This window comes from Hyperoodon ampullatus (assembly GCF_949752795.1).
Source record: "Hyperoodon ampullatus genome assembly, chromosome: 2".
Lineage (NCBI taxonomy): Eukaryota > Metazoa > Chordata > Mammalia > Artiodactyla > Ziphiidae > Hyperoodon > Hyperoodon ampullatus.
The window spans coordinates 44,710,631-44,734,926 of record NC_136915.1 but is presented as its reverse complement, the minus strand read 5'-3'; the positions used below and the strand labels follow the sequence as shown (position 1 = coordinate 44,734,926).

Sequence of the window (24,296 nt, the reverse complement as noted above, 5' to 3'; positions counted from 1 at the left end):
AAGCATTTTCTTTCTTAAAAATTGAAAAATAAATTGATAGATCTCTATCAATTCAAATGAATAATTTAGTTTAGATTGCCATTTATCACCTCATCTAAAAATAAGTAACATTCCATGGGTATAGATATCAACTAAAATAAAATACTGGGTATGAGAATTTGACCAAAAAAAGCTTTCACTTGAAGACTTAAACTGAGGCTCCAACATTAAAAAGAATTCCAAAAGAAAGCAATGTTGGGAGTGAAAGAGAAGTAATATTCAAAGAGAGAATAACTAAGAATTTTCCAAATTAAAGAAATGTGTTTTCAGATCAAAAGTACACTTTAAGTACAAAAATTAGCTTAAAAATATTCTAAATACATTTTTGTCTAAGTTAATTCTTAGGCTGAGATAAACTTTCACATTAAAAAAATGAAAGATCAGGGACTTCCCTGGTGGCCCAGTGGGTAAGACTCCACGCTCCCAATGCAGGGGGCCCGGGTTCCATCCCTGGACAGGGGACTAGATCTCACATGCGTGCCGCAACTAAGAGTTCGCATGCCGCAATTGAGAAGTCCGTGTACCGCAACTAAGAGTCCACATGCCGCAGCTAAGAAGCCCGCATGCCAGCAACTAAAAGATCCCGCATGCCACAACCAAGACCCAGTGCAGCCAAAATAAATAAATAGGTAGGTAAATAGATAAATAAATAAATATTTTTTAAAAATGAAAGATCGGGGCTTCCCTGGTGGTGCAGTGATTGAGAGTCTGCCTGCCAATGCAGGGGACACGGGTCCGTGCCCCGGTCCAGGAAGATCCCACATGCTGCGGAGTGGCTAGGCCCGTGAGCTATGGCCGCTGAGCCTGTGCGTCCGGAGCCGAGAGAGGCCACAACAGGGAGAGGCCCGCATAAATAAAAATGAAAGATCAAACTTCATTGTGTTTGAGGCCTATAATTTTATTAGTATATTACACATTAATAAAAATAAAATTCAAAGAAGTTGAATGCGATTAACACCATACAAATGAGTAATATAGTGCCTTAAAGTTTACATTGCCTTTTGATAAATCTATACAGGATAAGAAAGAAATTTAAACTAATCAAAAGTGCATCTGGGTTAACCCAGGTGGCTACAATTTAAAGGAAAAAATAAGGAAGACTACAGAATGAGAGTAGGTGACAAAAAGATAATAAAAAGAAAAAGATCTTTCAAAGATCTGAAATTATAGAAACTTCCCAAGTGACCTGCTTGAGTGACCCATGGTATTTTTTTCTCAGGGACCAGAGACACACTGGGTCTCAGAAACACTCTTAAGCTGATCTAAATAGTATTTTCCCTTGTCTCCAAGTCCCAGTGGGAACAGGAAGTCAGGAATAATAAGCACAGCATTTTTATTAACAGAAGTGTTCTCTCAGGACTCCTTTCCTCCAGGTGCTTTTCCGCCAAATGACAAAAAAAGCTTGCTAGTGACATCACCCCAACTGATCTACTCCCCAACTCACAGTTTTTAAATTAAGCCTCTCCAACGTGCCAGACCATTTGTTCTAAAGGCTGGTATACAGAGTTGACCCAGACAGATAAAACTCTTGCCCTCATAGAGCTTATATCCTAATGAAGGAAGACAAACAATTTCAGTTAGTAAAGTTAGTGATAAATGTTTTGAAGAAAATAAAACAAGGAAGGTCATGTGAATGATTGACAGGGGCAGAGAAGAGAATACTTCTTTAGCCATGAGAGTCAGGGAAAATCCTCAGAGAAAGAAACATTTGAGAACAGACCTGAATGAAGAGAAGAAATCAGCCAGTAAAGCTCTGAAAAGAACAGCACTCCAGGTCAGGCAGGAGTAAATTCAAAAGTCATAAATCGGAAATGAGTGTGACAGGTTCAAAAGTCACAAAGATGATCAATGTAGCTAAAGCAAACTAAGGACTATTAAGAGATAAGGTCAAAGAGACCTTTAAGGACTAGATCATATAGGACCTTTATAAAATTGGAGTTTATTCTAATTGCAGTGGGAAGACAATGGAAGGTTTAAGGCAGCTTTAATTGTGCCATCATATTCATCACCATGTTACTAGGCTACACAAATGTGCTCTCAATTCATAAGGATTAGATTTAGGACACCCAAGAAATAGTTGAGAGAAGATAAACAAGTCCGCAAATGTAAAATTGTGAATAATTTAAAGGGAACAAAAAGCTGTTTTCAAATGTAGAAATGATCTAACCTACAAGGTTAATATTTATGTTCTGTGCTTATAATTGTCTTCTTGCTTTGTTCTGAAGTTAAACCTAAAAGTTGAAAATCAGTAACAGTGTAAACCTTATTATACCCTTAATAATTATATAATTATTATAATTGATTATTAAATATTAATCAATTCACATGAACATTTCTCTTAAATTAAAAATCTTCTTGGGGGCTTCCCTGGTGGCGCAGTGGTTGAGAGTCCGCCTGCCGATGCAGGGGACACGGGTTCGTGCCCCGGTCCAGGAGGATCCCACATGCCGCAGAGCGGCTGGGTCCGTGAGCCATGGCCGCTGGGCCTGTGCATCCGGAGCCTGTGCTCCGCAGCGGGAGAGACCACAACAGTGAGAGGCCCGCGTACTGCAAAAAAAAAAAAAAAAAAAAAATCTGCTTGAAGAGAGAAATATTAAACTGGAAGAATTCACTGAACAATGTACCCAGGATCCAGCACAAAAAAGCAAAGAGAAAAATTATACAAAAGAGTAGTTAAGAGATACTGAAGACTGATTTCAGAGGCCCCAACATCAAAAAAAGGTTTCCAAAAATAGACAACATTGGGAATAAAAGAGTAGTAACATTGAAAGAGATAATAATTAAGAATTTTCCAAAGTAAAGAAAGAAATGTTTTCAGATCAAAAGTACACCTTTAGTACTCAGTAGTAAAAATAAAAATAAATCCACATATGTGTACACATATAGACCCATGGAATAGAGTCCAGAAAGAAACCCATGCATATAAGGTAAACTAATATTCAAAAACAGGACCAAGGTAATTCAATGGCAAAAGTATAGTCTTTTTAACAAATGGCCCTGGAACAACTGAATATCTATCTCTAAGCAGGAAAAAATCAAAAACAAAATGCACAAAAAAATTCCAAAAACAAAACTTTGAGAACAAAACTTCAAGTCTTACCTCATTCTCAGTACAAAAATTAACTCCAAATTAATCATAGATCTATACGTAAAAGCTATAACTATACAACTTCCAGAAAAATACAGGTGAAATTTTTTTTTTTTTTTTTTGCGGTACGCGGGCCTCTCACCGTTGTGGCCTCTCCCGTTGTGGAGCACAGGCTCCGGACGCACAGGCTCAGTGGCCATGGCTCACGGGCCCAGCCACTCCGTGGCATGTGGGATCCTCCCGGACTGGGGCACGAACCCATGTCCCCTGCGTCGGCAGGTGGACTCTCAACCACTGCGCCACCAGGGAGGCCCCAGGTGAAAATTTTTGTGACCTTGGGTTAAGGCAAAGATTTTTTAGGAAACTGAAGATAAACTATAAAAGAAAAACTGATAAATTGGACTTCTATCAAATATTAAAGCTTCTACTCTTTGAGAGATAGTTAAGAAAATGAAAAACATAAGTCATAGGCTGGAACATAATATCTGCAAAACGTACTATCCGATAAAAGACTTGTATCCAAAATTTATGAAGTACCAATAACTCATTAAGAAAACAACCCAATTTTTAAATGGGCAAAAAAAAGAGCTACAGATGGCAAATAAGCATATGAAAAGATGCTCAATATCATTAGTTATTAAGGAAATGCATATTAAAACCACAAAGAGATACCACTAAACACTCATTAGAAAGGTTTTTTTTTTTTAAACGAGTATCAAGTGGTGGCAAGGATCCAGAACAATTGGAACTTTTCATACATTGCAGGTGAATGGATAAACAAATTGTGGTACATACATCCATTCAACCATATGGATGAATCTCAAAAGCACTGCGTTAAGTGAAATAAGCCAAACACAACAGTGAGATTCCATTTATATAACCTTCTGGAAAATGCAAAACTAGAGGGACAGAAATCAAATCAATAGTTGCCAGGGGGCATCCCTGGTGGCGCAGTGGTTGAGAGTCCGCCTGCTGATGTAGGGGACACGGGTTCGTGCCCCGGTCCGGGAAGATACCACATGCCGCGGAGCGGCTGGGCCCGTGAGCCATGGCCGCTGAGCCTTCACGTCTGGAGCCTGTGCTCTGCAATGGGAAAGGCCGCGACAGTGAGAGGCCCGCGTAACACACAAAAAAAAACAAAAAAAAATAGTTGCCAGGGACAGAGGGTAAGGGGAGGGGATTAAATACAAAGGGACATGAGGCAAGGTTTAGAGATGATGAAAACATTATATATCTTGATGTTGGTGGTTGTTACCTGACTGTATCTGTTTGTCTAGACTCACTGAACTGAATATATGTATATTTATATACAGTAATATATGTCTGAAAAGGCATATATTATTGGATATAAATTATACCTCATAAACCTAACAAAAACTCACAGAGAACTTTAATAGTGGACTTACAGATAATCAAGGATAAAGAGAAAATCCTAAAAGCCAAAGAGAAAAGACAAATATCTACCTGTTAAAAAAGAAAAAAAAAAACTAGACTGCAGGAGATGCCAGAAGACAAGGAAGTAATACCTTCAAAGTACTTGCTAAGGGGAGGTTAAAGGAAGAAATGAAGGAATGAGAGAAAGAAGGAAGAGAGGAACGGAAAAAAATCTGTTAAGCTAGAATTTTGTAGCCAACTAATTATTCAAGAGTAATGGCTAAGTATTTCAAACATACAAGGACTAATGGAGTTTAACAACCATAGGCCCTCACCAAGAGAACTAATAAAAAGATGTATTTCAACAAGAAAAGCAAGTCCTAATGGAAATATGGGATACTAAAATAGCAGATATAGAGAAAATATAGTGGCAAATTTAATAATTTTGATTGAATTGAATATTGATACTGATTTTTGATACTGATATTAAAAATTGAATATAATTGAATTAAGTAAAAACAATTATTTTTTCTTTTACAAAAGGTAAAACCAACCACAACAATAGTAAGAATGGTAAAGATATTAAACGAGTGAAGTATGCTTAGGTCTGTGTCACGTTTGGGAGGACAGAAACGCTCTGAGGCAGAATTCTGTCTGCTTCCTGGTGTACATGCCTTGTTTAATTCCCTCCCCTTGCATGGGGAAAACACCTATGAATATGATGGGTGTCACTCCCATGATTAGGTTACTAATTAACAAACTTTGAGTTCATCAACAGGGAGATTATCAGAGTGGGCCTGACATAAGGTCTTTAAATCTAGGTCTAGAAGTCAGAGAATCAAAGCAGAGACACACTCCTGATGACCTGAAAGAAAGGAAACATCCATGTTGTAAACTATCTACGGAGCCATGAGGCAAGGAACTGCAGGCAGCCTCTAGGAGCCGAGAGTACTCCCCAACCAACAGCTAAAAGAAAGCAGGGATTTGTAAGAAAGTGAAATCTGCCAACAACCTGAGGAACTTGGGCTCCAAATGAGAAGCCCAGCATGGCTGACACCTTGAGGCACCCTGAGCTGAAGATTCAGCTAAGCTGTGCCTGGACTCCTTACCTATGGAAGCTATGAGATAATAATTTGTGTTGTTTCAAGCCACTAAGTTTGTGGCTTAGAAATATAGTAATAGAAAGCTAATACATACTGAATAACTTAACTCTGTCAGAAAAAGGTCATAGTTGAGCGTTTATGTTGAAAAAATTAAAGGAATCCCAAAGAAAATGCTAACATAATAGAAACATGAGTAAAAGACATAAACAGGGACATATTTGTCACAGAATACAAAATGTACACGGCTAATAAATATATGAACATAATAGTTAGTGAAATGCAATTCGAAATGAGACACCATTTTATATCCATCAGACTGGCAAAAATTAAAACTCTCATAATATCAAATGTTGGCAACTCTTATACACTGAAGATGGGGACAGATAGATTAAAACTGGAAAACCTCTCTGGGAAATAATTTAACATCATCTAATAAAGTTGAAGAAATCCAAACCTTATAAACTTATACTCATAAGTATACATGTACAAAAAAAATATCTGAATAACAGTAAATTAGTAAGAAGAGCAAACTGTTCATCATAAAGAGAATTAATATACTGTGGTAAATTTATGTAGTTCATATAAAACAGCAGCCTGAAAATGAATGAACTAGAGGCATGAATGAATGACAGAAACATATGGTAGAGTGAAAAAAACAAAGCACATAAAATGTGTACAGTGGGGGCTTCCCTGGTGGCACAGTGGTTGGGAGTCCGCCTGCCGATGCGGGGGACACGGGTTCGTGCCCCGGTCTGGGAGTATCCCGCATGCCGCGGAGCGGCTGGGCCCGTGAGCCATGGCCGCTGAGCCTGCGCGTCCGGAGCCTGTGCTCCGCAATGGGAGAGGCCACAGCAGTGAGAGGCCCGCGTACCGCAAAAAAAAAAAAAAAAAAAAAAAAAAAAAAAAAAAAATGTGTACAGTGTGATAACATTTGTATAAAGTTCACAAACATATGAAGTAATATATTATAATCCTTAGAGATGCAAACATTTGTGATAAAATTATTTTTAAAAAGCAAGAAAAGTATAACACAAGATTAAAGACAATGGTTACCCTAGAGGTTGAGGATGGGAAGTCTGGAAGGAAGATGTAATCAGGAAAGAAAAAAGAGAGTTTCAGTGGATTGGTCATTCTTATCTCCCAAATTGGGTATTTTGTTTGTGGGTGGTTATTTTGTTATTAGGCTTTATAACTTGAACAATTACTAATATATACGCTTATATACTTTTCTACATACCAAATAGCTTTTAAAGATAATTAAAGGCATTCAGAAGAAATTGCTTCTATCTGGGAAGACCATCAGGGGAGAACTCATGGAGAAAGTAGTCATTGATATGACTTAAGAGAACTGATAGGATATAGATAGTTAGGGTTTTGGGAAATAGCATGGTGTTGGGAGGGGAGGGCATCAGGATCACAAGTAAAGAAGGAGGAAATCATCAACCTATACAACAAACCAAGAAATGTTTAGTTTGGCTTCACTGTAAGTATGGGGAGACTACTGGTGGGAAATGAGACTGGAAATATAGGATCAGATTATGTAGAGCACTGAATATCAGAGTACACAGTTTATTCTAAAGGCAACACAAAGCCAATAAAGGTTTTTGAGTAAGAGAGGAAAATAACCAGAGAATAACTCCAAAAAAATAATCTGGTAGATAACAATTCATTCAAATTCATGTTCTGAATATCTGTTTGCAAAACATAACAGTAAAACATGGAGGAGGAGACCTTCAAGATGCAGGAGTAAGATGTGGAGATCACCTTCCTCCCCACAAATACATCAGAAATACATCTACATGTGGAACAACTCCTACAGAACACCGACTGAACACTGGGAGAAGACCTCAGACTTCCCAAAAGGCAACAAAATCCCCACGTACCTGGATAGGGCAAAAGAAAAAAGAATAAACAGAGACAAAAGAATAGGGATGGGACTTAAACCTCTGGGAGGGAGCTGTGAAGGAGGAAAAGTTTCCACACACTAGGAAGTCCCTTCACTGGCAGGGATGGGGGGTGGGCGGGGGGGGAAGCTTTGGAGCCACGGAGGAGAGCGCAGCAATAGGGGTGCAGAGGGCAAAGCGGAGAGATTCCCGCACAGAGGATAGGTGCCAACCAGGACTCCCCAGCCTGAGACTGCTTGTCTTCTCACCCACCAGAACGGGTAGGGGCTGGAAGCTGAGGCTTGGGCTTTGGAGATCAGACCACAGGGAGAGGACTGGTTCTGGCTGCGTGAAGACACCCTGAAGGGGGCTAGTGTGCCACAGCTAGCTGGGAGGGAGGCCGGGAAAAAGTTTTCACCTGCTGGAGAGGCCAAAGACCATTGTTTCGGGGTGTGCAAGGAGAGAGGCTTCCTGCTCCATGTGCCCACAGATGGCAGAGCACCACCTAAGTGAGCTTCAGAGATGGGCGTGAGCCACGGCTATCATTTCAGACCCCATAGACGGGCATGGACTGCTAACGCTGCCTCTGCTGCCACCAAGAATCCTGTGTGCAAGTGCAGGTCACTTCCCACACCCTTCCCGGGAGCCTGCGCAGCACGCCACTGCCATGGTGCTGTGATCCAGGGACAACTTCCCTGGGAGAACACATGGTGCACTTCAGGCTGTTGCATGGTCATGCCAGCCTCTGCCGCCACAGGCTCGTCCCACATTCCAACTATGACTACCATACCCCTCCCTCTCCCCAGCCTGAGTGAGCAAGAGAGCCCTAATCAGCCACTGCTTTAACCCCCTCCTGTCTGGCCTGAGGGTGGCCTACGTGCAGAGACAGGGTCAAAACCAAAGCTGAATCGCAGGAGCTGTGTGAACACAGAAGAGTAAGGGAAATTTCTCCGTGCAGCCTGAGGACCAGTGGATTAAATCCCCACAATCAACTTGATAAACCCTGCAGCTGTGGAACACCTGAATAGACAATGAATGTTCCCAAAATTGAGGTGGTGGACTTTGGGAGCAACTGCTGACTTGGGGTTTGCTTTCTGCAACTGACTTGTTTTTGGTTTTATGTTTATCTTAGTTAAGTTTTAGTGCTTGTTTTAGTGCTTTTTATCATTGTTATCTTTGGTGGGCTTGTTTATTGGTTTCCTTCCTTTTTTCTCTTTTTGTGAGTGTGCATGTGTATGTTACTTTCTATGCTTTTGTCTGTTTAGTTTTGCTTTTAACATTTGTTTTGGGGTTTTATCTGTTCATTATTTTTTCTTCCTTTTCTTCCAAGCCATGTGGCTGGCAGGGTCTTGGTGCTCTGGCCAGATGTCGGGCCTGAGCCTCCAAGGTGGGAGAGCTGAGTCCAGGACACTGGACCACCAGAGACCTCCTGGCCTGAAGTTATATCAATTGGCAAGAGCTCTCCCAGAGATCTCCATCTCAACACTAAGACAGAGCTCCACCCAACGGCCAGCAAGCTCCAGTGCTGGATGCCCCATGCCAAACAACTAGCAAGACAGGAATACAACACCACCCATTAGCAGAGAGGCTGCCTAAAGTCATACTAAGTTCACAGACACCCCAAAACACACTGCCGGATGCAGCCCTGCCCACCAGAAGAACAAGATCCACCCCACCCACCAGAACACAGGCACCAGTCCCCCTCACCAGGAAGCCTACACAAGCCACTGAACCAACCTCACACACTGGGGGAAGACACCAAAAATAACAGGAACTATGAACCTGCAGCCTGCGAAAAGGAGACCCCAAACACAGTAAGTTAAACATAATGAGAAGACAGAGAAATATGCAGCAGATGAAGGAGCAAGGTAAAAACCCACCAGACCAAACAAATGAAGAGGAAATAGGGAGTCTACCTAAAAAGAATTCAGAGTAATGATAGTAAAGATGATCCAAAATCTAGGAAACAGAATGGAGAAAATATAAGAAATGTTTAACAAGTACCTAGAAGAAATAAAGAGCAAACAAACGATGATGAATAACACAATAAATGAAATTAAAACCACTCTAGAAGGATTCAATAGCAGAATCACTGAGGCAAAAGAACGGATAAGTGATCTGGAAGATAGAATAGTGGAAATAACTGCTGCAGAGCAGAATAAAGAAAACAGAATGAAAAGAATTGAGGACAGTGTCAGAGACCTCTGGGACAACATTAAAAGCACCAACATTTGAATTATAGGGGTCCCAGAAAAAGAAGAGAAAGGGTCTGAGAAAATATTTCAAGAGATTATATTTGAAAACTTCCCTAATATGGGAAAGGAAATAATGAAGTCCAAGAAGCGCAGAGAGTCCCATATAGGAAAAATTCAAGGAGAAACACACCAAGACATATATTAATCAAACAATCAAAAATTAAATACAAAGAAAAAATATTAAAAGCAGCAAGGGAAAAGCAACAAATAACACACAAGGGAATCCCCATAAGGTTAACAGCTGCTCGTTCAGCAGAAACTCTGCAAGCCAGAAGGGAGAGGCATGACATATTTACAGTGATGAAAGGGAAAAACCTACAACCAAGATTACTCTACCCAGCAAAGATCTCATTCAGATTCGATGGAAAAATTAAAACCTTTAGAGACAAGCAAAAGCTAACAGAATTCAGCACCACCAAACCAGATTTACAGCAAATGCTAAAGGAATTTCTCTAGGCAGGAAACACAAGTGAAGGAAAAGACCTACAATAACAAACCCAAAACAATTAAGAAAATGGCAATAGGAACGTACATATCGATAATTACCTTAAATGTAAATGGATTAAATGCTCCAACCAAAAGACACAGACTGGCTGAATGGATACAAAAACAAGACCCATATATATGCTACAAGAGACCCACTTCAGACCTAGGGACACATACAGACTGAAAGTGAGGGGATGGAAAAAGATATTCCATGCAATTGGAAATCAAAAGAAAGCGGGAGGAGTAATACTCATATCAGACAAAATGGACTTTAAAATAAAGACTATTACAAGAGACAAGGAAGGCCACTACATAATGATCAAGGGATCAATCCAAGAAGAAGGTATAACAATTGTAAATATTTATGCACCCAACATAGGAGCACCTCAATACATAAGGCAAATGCTAACAGCCATAAACAGGGAAATTGACAGTATCACAATCATAGTAGGGGACTTTAACACCCCACTTTCACCAATGGACAGATCATCCAAAATGAAAATACATAAGGAAACACAAGCTTTAAATGACACATTAGACCAGATGGAATTAATTGATATTTATAGGACATTCCATCCAAAAACAACAGAATACACTGTCTTCTCATGTGCACATGGAACATTCTCCAGGATAGATAATATATTGGGTCACAAATCAAGCCTCAGTAAATTTAAGAAAACTGAAATCATATCAAGTATCTTTTCCAACCACAACGTTATGAGACTAGATATCAATTACAGGAAAAAAAACTGTAAAAAATACAAACACATGGAGGCTAAACAATATGCTATTAAATAACCAAGAGATGAGTGAAGAAATAAAAGAGGAAATCAAAAAATACCTAGAAACAAATGACAATGAAAACATGACGATCCAAAACCTATGGGATGCAGCAAAAGCAGTTCTAAGAGGGAAGTTTATAGCAATACAATCCTATCTCAAGAAACAAGGAACATCTCAAATAAACAACCTAACCTTACACCGAAAGCAATTAGAGAAAGAAGAACAAAAACACCCCAAAGTTAGCAGAAGGAAAGAAATCATAAAGAGCAGATCAGAAATAAATGAAGAAGAAATGAAGGAAACAATAGCAAAGATCAATAAAACTAAAAGCTGGTTCTTTGAGAAGATAAACAAAATTGATAAAACTTTAGCCAGTCTCATCAAGAAAAAAAGGGAGAATACTCAAATCATCAGAATTAGAATTGAAAAAGGAGAAGTAACAACTGGCACTGCAGAAATACAAAGGATCATGAGAGATTACTACAAGCAACCATATGCCAATAAAATGGACAACCTGGAAGAAGTGGACAGATTCTTAGAAAAGTACAATCTTCCAAGACTGAACCAGGAAGAAACAGAAAATATGAACAGACCAATCACAAGCACTGAAATTGAAACTGTGATTAAAAGTCTTCCAGCAAACAAAAGCCCAGGACCAGATGGCTTCACAGGAGAATTCTATCAAACATTTAGAGAAGAGCTAACACCTATCCTTCTCAAACTCTTCCAAAATATAGCAGAGGGAGGAACACTCCCAAACTCATTCTACGAGGCCACCATCACCCTGATATGAAAACCAGACAAAGATGTCACAAAAAAAGAAAACTACAGGGCTTCCCTGGTGGCACAGTGGTTGAGAGTACGTCTGCCGATGCAGGGGACACGGGTTCGTGCCCCGGTCCGGGAGGATCCCACATGCCACGGAGTGGCTGGGCCCGTAAGCCACGGCTGCTGAGCCTGTGCGTCCGGAGCCTGTGCTCCGCAACAGGAGGGGCTGCAGCAGTGAGAGGCCCGCGTACCGCAAAAAAAAAAAAAAAAAAGAAAGAAAGAAAACTACATGCCAATGTCACTGATGAACATAGATGCAAAAATCGTCAACAAAATACTAGTAAACAGAATCCAACAGCACATTAAAAGGATCATACACCATGGTCAAGTGGGGTTTATCCCAGGAATGCAAGGATTCTTCAATATATGCAAATCAATCGATGTGATACACCATATTAACAAACTGAAGGATAAAAACCATACAATAATCTCAATAGATGCAGAAAAAGCTTTTGACAAAATTCAACACCCATTTATGATAAAAACTCTCCAGAAAGTGGGCAGGTAGGGAACCTACCTCAACATAATAAAGGCCATATATGACAAACCCACAGCCAACATCATTTTCAATGGTGGAAAACTGAAACCATTTCCTCTAAGATTAGGAACAAGGCAAGGCTGCCCACTCTCACCACTTTTATTCAACATAGTTTTGGAATTTTTAGCCACGGCAATCATAGAAGAAAAAGAAATAAAAGGAATCCAAATCGGAAAAGAAGACATAAAACTGTCACTGTCTGCAGATGACATGATACTATACATAGAGAATCCTAAAGATGCTACCAGAAAGCTACTAGAGCTAATCAATGAATTTGGTAAAGCAGCAGGAGACAAAATTAATGCACAGAAATATTTTGCATTCCTATACACTAATTACAAAATAATGAAAGAAATTAAGGAAACACTCCCATTCACCACTGTAACAAAAAGAATAAAATACCTAGGAATAAACCTACCTAAGGAGACAAAAGACCTGTATGCAGAAAACCATAAGACAATGATGAAAGAATTTAAAGATGATACAAACAGATGGAGAGATGTACCATGTTCTTGGACTGGAAGAATCAACATTGTGAAAATGACTATACTACCAATGTCATTTTTCACAGAACTAGAACAAAAAATTTTACAATTTGTATGGAAACACAAAAGACCCCGAATAGCCAAAGCAATCTTGAGAAAGAAAAACAGACCTGGAGGAATCAGGCTCCCTGACTTCAGACTATACTACAAAGCTACAGTAATCAAGACTGTATGGTACTGGCACAAAAACAGAAATATAGATCAATGGAACAGGATAGAAGACTCAGTGATAAACCCACACATATATGGTCACCTTATCTTTGATAAAGGAGGCAAGATTATACAATGGAGAAAAGAGAGCCTCTTCAATAAGTGGTGCTGGGAAAACTGGACAGCTTCATGTAAAAGAATGAAACTAGAACACTTCCTAACACCATACACAAAAATAAACTCAAAATGGATTAAAGACCTAAATATAAGGCCAGACACTATAAAACTCTTTGAGGAAAACATAGGCAGAACACTCTGTGACATACATCACAGCAAGATCCTTTTTGACCCACCTCTTAGAGAAATGGAAATAAAACCAAAAATATTGGACCTAATGAAATTTAAAAGGTTTTGCACAGCAAAGGAAACCATAAAGAAGACGAAAAGATAACCCTCAGAACAGGAGAAAAGATTTGCAAACGAAGCACCTGACAAAGGATTAATCTCCAAAATATACAAGTAGTTCACACAGCTCAATATCAAAAAAACAAACAACCCAATCCAAAAGTGGGTGTAAAACCTAAATAGATATTTCTCCAAAGAAGATAAACAGATTGCCAACAAAAGGATGAAAGGATGCTCAACATCACTAATCATTTATAGAAATGTAAATCAAAACCACAATGAGGTATCAGCTCACACCGATCAGAATGGCCATCATCAAAAAATCTACAAACAATAATTGCTGGAGAGGGTGTGGAGAAAAGGGAAACTTCTTGCACGGTTGGTGGGAATGTAAATTGATACAGCCACTATGGAGAACAGTATGGAGGTTCCTTAAAAAACTAAAAATAGAACTACCATATGACCCAGCAATCCCACAACTGGGCATATACCCTGAGAAAAGCATAATTTAAAAAGAGATATGTACCTCAATGTTCATTGCGGCACTTTTTACAATAGCCAGGACATGGAAGTAACCTAAGTGTCCATCGACAGAAGAATGGATAAAGAAGATGTGGCACATATACACAATGGAATATTACTCAGCCATAAAAAGAAACGAAACTGAGTTATTTGTAGTGAGGTGGAAGGACCTAGAGTCTGTCATACAGAGTGAAGTAAGTCAGAAAAACAAATACTGTATGCTAACACATATATATGGAATCTAAAAAAAATGATTCTGATGAACTCAGGGGCAGGACAGGAATAAATATGCAGACGTAGAGAATGGACTTCAGGACACAGGAGATGGCGGGGAGAGGGTAAGCTGGGACGAAGTGAGAGAATGGCATGGACATATATACACTACCAAATGATGTAAAATAGATAGCAAGTGGAAAGCAGCTGCGTCGCACAGGGAGATCAGCTCAGTGTTTTGTGATCACCTAGAGGGGTGGGATAGGGAGGGTGGGAGGGAGGCACAAGAGGGAGGAGATATGGGAACATATGTATACGTATAGCTGATTCACTTTGTTATACAGCAGAAACTAACAGAACATTGTAAAGCAAGTATACTCTAGTAAAGATGTTAAAAAAATAAAAAACACGGAGTAAGGGAGGGGAAATGGGGAGAAATAATATACAATCTAGAATCTCCCATGGCACTACATTATCCAGAAGGCACCCTGAAACTCTCAGAAGGTTATTTTTCACAAAATACCATTTTCCCCCTCACTGTGGAAAGTATAAGCAATGACATGTAACAAAAAATTTTATATATACTAAATGAGAAACATACATAGACATATATATATACATACACACATATTATTATTAACACATGTAGTTTAGATGAAAAATCTGTAAAAATATTATAAAGATAGTTCATGGAAGTTCATACAAAAATCACAGTGAAATAATATACTAAGCTTCTACCTTGATTATCTACACATGGGATTCTTAATAAAATAGGCATAGCACATATGTATTATCCATACCTGTTTTTTAAAAACTGCTATATTATTAATATACACACATAGGCAACTGACATAAATCACAGAATACTTTAGTCCTAATTCTGTCACCAACTAGGTCTGTGATTTGGGCAAGCCATTTAACACTTCTAGGTCTCATTTTCTTCATCTGAAAAATGAAGTGTTATACTAGATAATGTAAGTTCCCTACTAGTTCCAATATTTTGTAAGCTGTGAAATGATTCCTTTTCAAGGAGAGAGAGAGCCTTACAGCTCACTCACTTATTCTTACTTAAAATATTATTTACTTAGATATGTTTGTATATGCCCTCATCTCATAGATAACATTTAACACAGCTTAGATGTATTACACTCTGACCTTAGTCTTACTTAGTCTTACTATCAGTTCCAAGTGATTTTTGTTGTAGAATTTTTGCATTTTAATATGCTAGTTCAAAAAGCACTCTATTGATATATAAAGATACTTTTAAAAGATGAGTAACCATTTATGGTAAGCATATATTTTAATGACTCATGTAATGATTCACATCCTTTACTTGTTGGTATTTCTAGGAGCTTCATTCATAGATCTAGTCTCTTCACACTGGCCTATCCCATTCACAGCCATAGTTTAAAACTATCACAAAAATGCTGGTCTTCCACATCTGTTTTTTTGCCCAGATCTACCTCCTGAAGTCTCTATTTATGTATTCATCTTTCATTTACATATTACCATCTGTTGCCATTATTTGAAATCCAACACACTGAACGAAGAACTCATCTCCCACTCCTCTGCCAAATCTGCTCTTCTTCCTCTATGCACTGCCTCAGTGAATAAGAACGAAGTCCACTCAGGTGCTCAAGCCAGAAATCTGAAGCCAACTTTGACTGGTCCCCTCTCAATCCTCACATCCAATTAGTTATGAAATCTTATTGAACTGAGGCATCACTCTTTTATATCTCTCAATACTCTTTATTCCCACTGCCATTATTGGTAAAAATCCTAATTTCTTGCTGGATCCTGACAATAGCTTTTTAAAAAATCAATTTAAAAATAACAAATGTTGGCAAAGATGTGGAGAAAAGGGAACCCTAGTATACTGTTTGTGGGAATATAAACTGGCGCAGCCACTATGGAACAGTATGGAGGTTTCTCAAAAAATTAAAAATAGAACTACCATATGATCCTGCAATTCCACTTCTGGGTATTTATCTGAAGGAAATGAAAACACTAACTAGGAAAGATATCCAAACCCCCACGTTCACTGCAGTATTATTTTTAACAGCCAAGACATGGAAGTAACTTAAGTGTTGGTAAATGAATGGATAAAGCAAGCATGGTATGTACATTCAATGGAATATTACTGTCATTAAAAAGAAGGAAATCCTGTCATTTGCCACAACACATATATACCTTGAGGGCATCATGCTAAGTGAAATAAGTTAGAGAAAGACAAATACTGTATGATCTCACTTATATGTAGAATCTAAACAAACAAACAAACATACACTGAACTCATATATACAGGGAACAGATTGATGATTACCAGAGGTGAGGGTTGAAGGGTAAGTGAAAGTGAAATGCGTGAAGGTAGTCCAAAGGTACAAACTTCCAGTTATAAGATAAATAAGTACTGAGGATGTAGGTACAGCATGGTGGCTATAGTTAACAGTAATGTACTATATATTTGAAAGTTGCTAAGAGAGTAAACCTTAAAAGTTTTCATCACAAAGAAAAAAAATTTGTAACTATGTGTGATGACGGATGTTAACTAGACTTATTGATCATTTCACAATATATACATATATCAAATCATTACAGTGTACACCTGAAACTAATATAATGTATGTGTCAATTATATCAATAAAAATTTTAAGTCAATTTTATTGAGGTATTATTTACACGCAATAAAACCTACATTTTTTTTTTTTTTTTTTTTTTTTTTTTTGCGGTACGAGGGCCTCTCACTGTTGTGGCCTCTCCCGTTGCGGAGCACAGGCTCCGGATGCGCAGGCTCAGCAGCCATGGCTCATGGGCCCAGCCGCTCCGCGGCATGTGGGATCCTCCCGGACCGGGGCACGAACCCGTGTCCCCTGCATCGGCAGGCAGACTCTCAACCACTGCGCCACCAGGGAAGCCCAAAACCTACATATTTTAATTATACAGTTCAATGAGTTTTGACAAATGTAAACACCCATGTAACCACTAACCCAATCAAGATACAGAACATTTATATCAACCCAGAGAGTTCCCAGGGCCCATCTACAATCAATTCTAGTGCTTGCACCCACGCCTCACCCCAGACAAACAATGATCTAATTTCCATCACCACAGATTCATTTCGCCTGTTCCAGAGAATCACATAAATGTAACCACATAATATGTACTTTTTTGTGTCTGGCTTCTTTTGTTCAATATTACTGTCTGTGAACTTCATCCATGTTGTTGCATATATCAGCAGTTTGTTTATCTTTCATTGTTATGCAGTATTCTAGTGCTCATCCACTGTAAGTTTGTTTATCCACTGTAATTGCTTCTTATCTGCTCTACCTGCTACCAGACACACAGACTTTGATCCATTTTCATACTGCTTCTAGAGTCATCTTCCTAAAACGCAAATCTGGTTATGTCATTCATTTCTTTCAATGTCTCCTCACTGCCTGCAGAATAAAGGACAAACTCCTAATCAAGACATTCATGAACCTCCCATGTCCTAGTCCCTGATGCCCTCTCAAAACCCATATAAACATGCAATCTGAATATATTCAAACTGAGGGGAAAAAAAAGAATGTTTCAAGTAATTTCTGGAATGAACTTTAGGCCTAGAGGCTCCAGATGACTTCAAATTAACCCCATACATTTTGGAACTGACACAAATACTGAACAGTAAATACTGAACTGTACTTCACAAGTACCATGTGGTCAATTTCTAACATAGCACCTTGCCTTCATGTAATATTTTACCTAAAATGTCATAATTATGATATAAAGGCATAATCTTTTATACATAAGCTATAACCACATTAAAGATGAAATTTTATATCATGCTTTTGTATTTATTTCAAGAGCATTTTCCATAAAAATACTACTTTTAATAGCTAAAAAAGATTCTAAAAAAGATGCATTCATCTAAAAAGTATAACACACTTAAACTTTTTTCCTATAGCTGGGCATTTAGGTTGCCTCTAAATTTTTGTGTTAAATTTAAGTAATACTATAATAAACACTTTCATGTACAAAGTGTATTTTACATTTCAGATAATTTCTTTGACATAGAATCCCACAAGGGGAATTACCTGCATTCAGAAAGTATGAATAATTTATTATTTTAATATATTTATTAAAACATTATCAAATAATATATGAAAATAATTGTAATACCTTGGCTACCCTCACCCCACCCCAGCCTTGCTTCTCAGGGATAATCTCATTTATTATTCACTTGCTTTAGTTCTTATACTACACTTTCCCTATTTATCAACTACAGATATTATTTTTTGACTTTTTATCATGATAAATGAGAACTTAGCTCAATTACACTACTTCTTACCTCCTCTGTTAAATCTGTGGAAGGTTAACTTTGTAATATCAAATAATACACTTAAATATACTTCTTCTCTCTCAGCTTTTAATAGTATCTCTTTATATTAGTATCCTTAGCCTTTTCCAACTTCTAATAGCTATGCGTTTACTTTTACATTGTTACAGGTAACAACATTTACAATTTATTTTGAAACCATAATAAAGTTGTCCATGCTAACGGTTTTTGAAACTTGAAAATTAAATGAATATTTACATTATGATTATATAAATATTGTTAACTGAAGTAGTAAGTTATCATTATGCTTCCTTCTACCGGATACCAATACTATATCCCCTAGGCCACTCAAAGGAAAATATTCTTACATCATGGTCAATGGATAATCTTACAACTCTGATTCTAGCCATTATAAAATAGTAACAACGTTTCACATAAAGTATTAAAATTTATAACTTCCTCAAACCATGCCAAGTTCTAACTTGCCAATACTACCAAAGTCCAATGCCAGGTTTCCAAATTTAAGACTATTATTTTGCATTTGAGTCCAAAATTTTTTATCATCTGTAAAGGGTGCAGACTAAGTCAGAAAGTATCCCCACCTGCCAGAGCATCCCGATAAAGCTGCACAAAATGGTTAAAGATATCCTTCGGCAAGCACTTTTCATCCGGTAGACACTGTAGAAGAATGACTATCTCAGACTGACCCACTGCATGCATTCCCTTGGTTGTGAAACACCAGCACTTCCTGTTCACATCTACAGATGAAATAAAAAGAAATGAAGATATTCTTTTCAATCCTTACCCTTAAGAAATGCACAGACATCTTTGTTATAATACACCAAAGAATAAAATAGATCACACTGAGTCTGTATAATTCAGCTGTGAACTGTCACTGCACTGAGCCAAAGGACTATTGCAGAAAATAAAGCATACCAATGCCTCTTGCTCTAAGCAAACACTTAGAAAAACAACTGGAAGGGAAGTAAAAGAAGTAATAGTGAAAGAAAGCACACTAAAAACTTTTAACTTCTATTATAAAAAGGTGTAAGTATTAAAAGAAACAACATTCCATTAACAATGAAATAAATTAAACCAAACTATGCATCCTCAGCTATAATGATTAAAGGATATATTCCCCCACCTATGTGTGTGTGTGTGTGTGTATAATTAAATCACTTTACTAAGGGAAATAATTAAAACTAGAAACAAGAAAAACAATAAAAGCAATTATTATAGCCGTGGATTCAGGCTATGGCCTAAAGAAAATATATTTTGATGTATACTTATTAAATTTAACCTGTGACTAAAAGAGTCTAGCTATTTAAATTATAGTTTTCCTGGGAGAAAATTCTAGATAATCAGCAACAGGACTTTACTTGACTTCATCCGGTAAAAAGCAGTGAAACAGATGGCTTTTCTGGACTAATTACTTCTACTTCTTCACTTTAAGGCTATGTAGAGTCACAACAGCACAAGCTATACGTAGTTCAAAAATAATGTTCAATCCTTGATATTTTTATTATTTGTATGCCAACACAGCAAGATTCCCAATGGAACTGAAAAAGGGTTCAAATAAAATTATGGATATCACGATGTAAATCAACACTAATAAAAGATCCCTTTCTTTCATTCTGTGAATTGTCTCTTTATATACCTAAACAAGAGGTGCCCAATCCAACTATATTAAGATGGTGCACACTTAAGGAACTCTAGGTTAGCTATTTTCTAAGTATAACTTATAAACTAGATACGGTAAATTGAAATTTCCAGCAAATTATTTTAAAATATGATCCTAGAAGGAAAGGTGGCAAGCATTAGCAGCTGGCCAAACATACAAGGGTGTGATTAGCAAACAAACCAGAAACCTGCATTTCATTTATACACAACCTCTAAAGAATTTAGTATATTGGTGTTTCTGGTTTCCAAGGACAACTTAAAAGAAATACACAGTGGGAACTGGAGGACTGTTCCCCAATGCTTCCTTCCTCTCTCCAAAACTCTGCCTATTAACATTCATCCAGGATAAATGCATTCTCTATTTTCCAATACCATACTGGATTCAAGATTCTAGGTTACTATCCTCTCTCTTATTTTGATACCTAAGAAGCTAGCATCAAGAACTGAGAAGTTTCTTCTGAGTCCTAAATTGTGATGTACTGAAGTTTTACTATGTGTTAGTTAACACTTCTCCCAAATAAGGTTTTGCACCATGATTAAGGTTTCTGGGATTTAAACCTAGCATGTAAATTGACCCCCCTGGCTAATTTATCCACCTCCAGTTATTCTGGTGGTGAGTTGTGACTTAGCATACCCATCTCAGGAAGAACTTAACTCAGATGAGTTCAAGTTTCGTTTGGCTTTCCTCCATGGAGAATTCACCTATCTCACCCCTTTGACTAAAAGCAAGAGTCGCAATCAGTCCAACAGTTGTCCTTGGGGATATATAATTTTATACAAACCAACTTCTTCCATACCCAGTTTTCATTAAGATGTGGCTCTACATAAAAATACTTGTGTGTAATGAATTTAATGATTCAGTATCTCATTTTAATTTAAAAAAACAAATTTCCAACTTACAATTTACAATTTTAACCATTGACAACAAATTTGCATTTAAAACAAATACAAGTGGGTCAGGGCCACCATCCTCCAATTGCTGCATTACTGAAATCTGTGATGGTTTCTCTTCTACAGCATAGTCTGTAAGGGGAGAAAACAATGTAAGCCATTGGTTAAAGAGACAAATCAAGACAGAAATCTGATGGAGGAATGCCCTTATTTTTCACAGGAAAGAGATAAGCAATTGATTTATAAATAGGGTGAACACAGGTTTATATCTGCTATCCTAGTGGCATATTAATAGTGCCCCTTTCATTCTTAAAAGTGATCTAGTCCAGTTTGGATGATAACATGGTTATCCTATGTATAGACTTCTCCACACAATGGTTTAGGCCACAGTCTAAAAACAACCCTTTAACAAAAATCCCCCAATTATCGTAATAAGAATTTCACATATTACATGTTCTAAGACCAACATTTAAAATAATCCATGATATACAAGGAAGTGATAATACACTAGTTACCTCTAGAAAGGATGTCTAGGGGTTGAAGCAGAGGGGAATCCTACTTTTTACTCTATATGCTTTTGTACTGTTGAGATTTTTTACCATTAAAAAAAATCAAACTTTAAAAAATGCACCCAGACAATAAAAGTATCATAAGCGACTGGTTTTATGAAACAATTCCTCTAAGTGTAAGTCAAGAAAGAGTTCAGTATAAAATAACACCATTTCCCACTGACCAACAGAAACCAGAATGTATTTTGGAAATGTATACACTATCAATGAAAATATTTACTGAAAAGAGAAATACTAAGTGACTTTCAAAAAAATTTTTTAATTAAGTTTTTCCACTGGAATACAAAATAGCAAAATTCTGGTTAAGACATAGTAATATGATTTAAGAAAGTGAATATACAATAGATAACTAGTTACTGCTTCTTGGTAGGAGAGATTTTGACAATTAGATTTAATGAAAATGGAACCCTGAAATCTTATTTTAACAGCAGAGTAGGCCAATTTAGTTTCTTATTAAGATTTATTAAAATAACCCAAATTTGAAACCTAAGTAGCAAATTTACTTACAAAAGAATATTTTTAGAGGGTCCTAGTAAAGGAGCAAAGGCATTATACAATCAAAAGAATGCTTAACTTTATGTGAAAGTTCACTGTTGAACTATCTGAGACACAAGCTGCATTTGATAGTATGGATCATTCAGCCAACACTACTGAGAGCCTAATATAGGCCCAGGAGCAGAAGACACAAATATGAATTCAGAATGAACGAATTCATGGTCTATAGAGAATAAAGAATCAGACCTATAAAATATCTAAATTACAATGAAAAATGTGTTAATATACTAACAGTCTATAAGAATTTCTACTTGAACAGAAATGAGGATGTAAAACACTACTACAAAGACAGTCGAGGGAGGATTCAGAGAAGTTTTCCATTAGTATGGATTTTGAAAGGTTGAGGAGTTATTCAAGGAGTCTAGCATATAGAAGGGTATTCTACTCTAGAAAGAGGAAAGAAAGATTAAAAAAATACTAATTACATGCATACTTTGTACCAATTATCTTGCTATGTACCTTCAGGTATGATATCTGATTTATTATTCATAATGACTCTTAATTAGCTATAGTTACCTAATTTTTTAAAAAAATCTAGGAAAAATATTCAGAGAGGATAAATGACTTGCCCACTGGATCATACAGCTGGAATGGACTGTTACCGGATTAAAACTCAGGCTGGTCCAGCTCTGAAGTCCATTCTCTTCCCACTATTCCACAGCATAAGAAAAAGCATTCAAGTATGAAATGTGAATATTCAGAAAACAGTAAATAATCTGTAGCATGCCTGTAAAGTACTGGGGTGTTGGCTGGAAATAAAATTAGATAAGTTGAGATAAGGTTACAAGGAACACTGTATGCCAAGGTAAGTAATTTATATGGAAGGCATCGGGAACCCACTGAATTTTCTAAGCAAGAACAATCTATGATAATACTTATGTTTAAAAAGATAACTGGGCCTAATCAAACTTATAAGCTTTTGCACTGCAAAGGAAACCATAAACAAAACAAAAAGAAAACCTACGGACTGGGAGAAAATATTTGCAAATGATGCGACCAACAAGGGCTTAATTTCCAAAATATACAAACAGTTCATAACAGCTCAATATCAAAAAAATAACCTAATCAAAAAATGGGCAGAAGACCTAAGGAGACATTTCTCCAAAGACATACAGATGGACAACAGGCACATGAAAAGATGCTCAACATCACTAGTTATTAGAGAAATGCAAATCAAAACCACAATGAGGTACCACCTCACACCAGTCAGAATGGCCATCATTAAAAAGTCTATGAATAACAAATGCTGGAGAGGGTGTGGAAAAAAGGGAACCCTCCTACACTGTTGGTGGGAATGTAAACTGGTGAAGCCACTATGAAGAACAGTATGGAGGTTCCTCAAAAAACTAAAAAAAGAGTTGCCATATGATCCAGCAATCCCACTCCTGGGCATATACCCGGGCAAAACTTTAATTTGAAAAGATACATGCACCCCTATGTTCATAGTAGCACTATTTACAATAGCCAAGACATAGAAACAACCTAAATGTCCAACGATAGACAAATGGATAAAGAAGATGCGGGGTGTGTGTGTGTGTGAGTGTGTGTGTGTGTGTGTGTGTATACACACACACACACACACACAGTGGAATATTACTAAGCCATAAAAAAGAATGAAGTAATGTCATTTGCAGCTACATGGGTGGACCTAAAGATTATCATACTAAGCCAACTAAGTCAGAAAGAGAAAGACAAATGTATGATATCACTTATACGTGGGATCTAAAATATGACACAAATGAACTTATCTATGAAACAGATACAGACTCACAGACATAGAAAACAGACTTGTAGTTGCCAGGGGGGGAGGAGGGTGCAGGGGAGGGTTGGATTGGGAGTTTGGGACTAGCAGGTGCAAACTATTGATATTATATATAGAATGGATAAACGACGGGTCCTATTGTATAGCACAGGGAACTATGTTCAATATCCTGTAACAAACCATGATGGAAAATAATATCAAAAAGGATATATATACATGTATAACTGAATCACTTTGCTGTACACCAGAAATTAACACAACACTGTAAATCAACCATACTTCAAAAAAAAAGATAACTGGCACCAATATGTA

At 37.4% G+C, this 24,296-nt stretch overlaps 1 protein-coding gene across 2 annotated transcripts in view; it reads right to left on the bottom strand.

The window, feature by feature from the left end:
- The window catches only part of ZFYVE9 (zinc finger FYVE-type containing 9), a gene marked incomplete at both ends in the record, with an annotated part of 124,691 nt that overhangs the window by 49,082 nt on the left and 51,313 nt on the right, over positions 1–24,296 (bottom strand). For both annotated transcript variants that reach the window (XM_079728366.1, XM_079728365.1), the window contains 2 exons: positions 19,130–19,285; positions 21,108–21,230. In XM_079728366.1, coding sequence (XP_079584492.1) covers positions 19,130–19,285; positions 21,108–21,230 — 279 coding nt within the window. The remainder of the gene's footprint in view (positions 1–19,129; positions 19,286–21,107; positions 21,231–24,296) is intronic.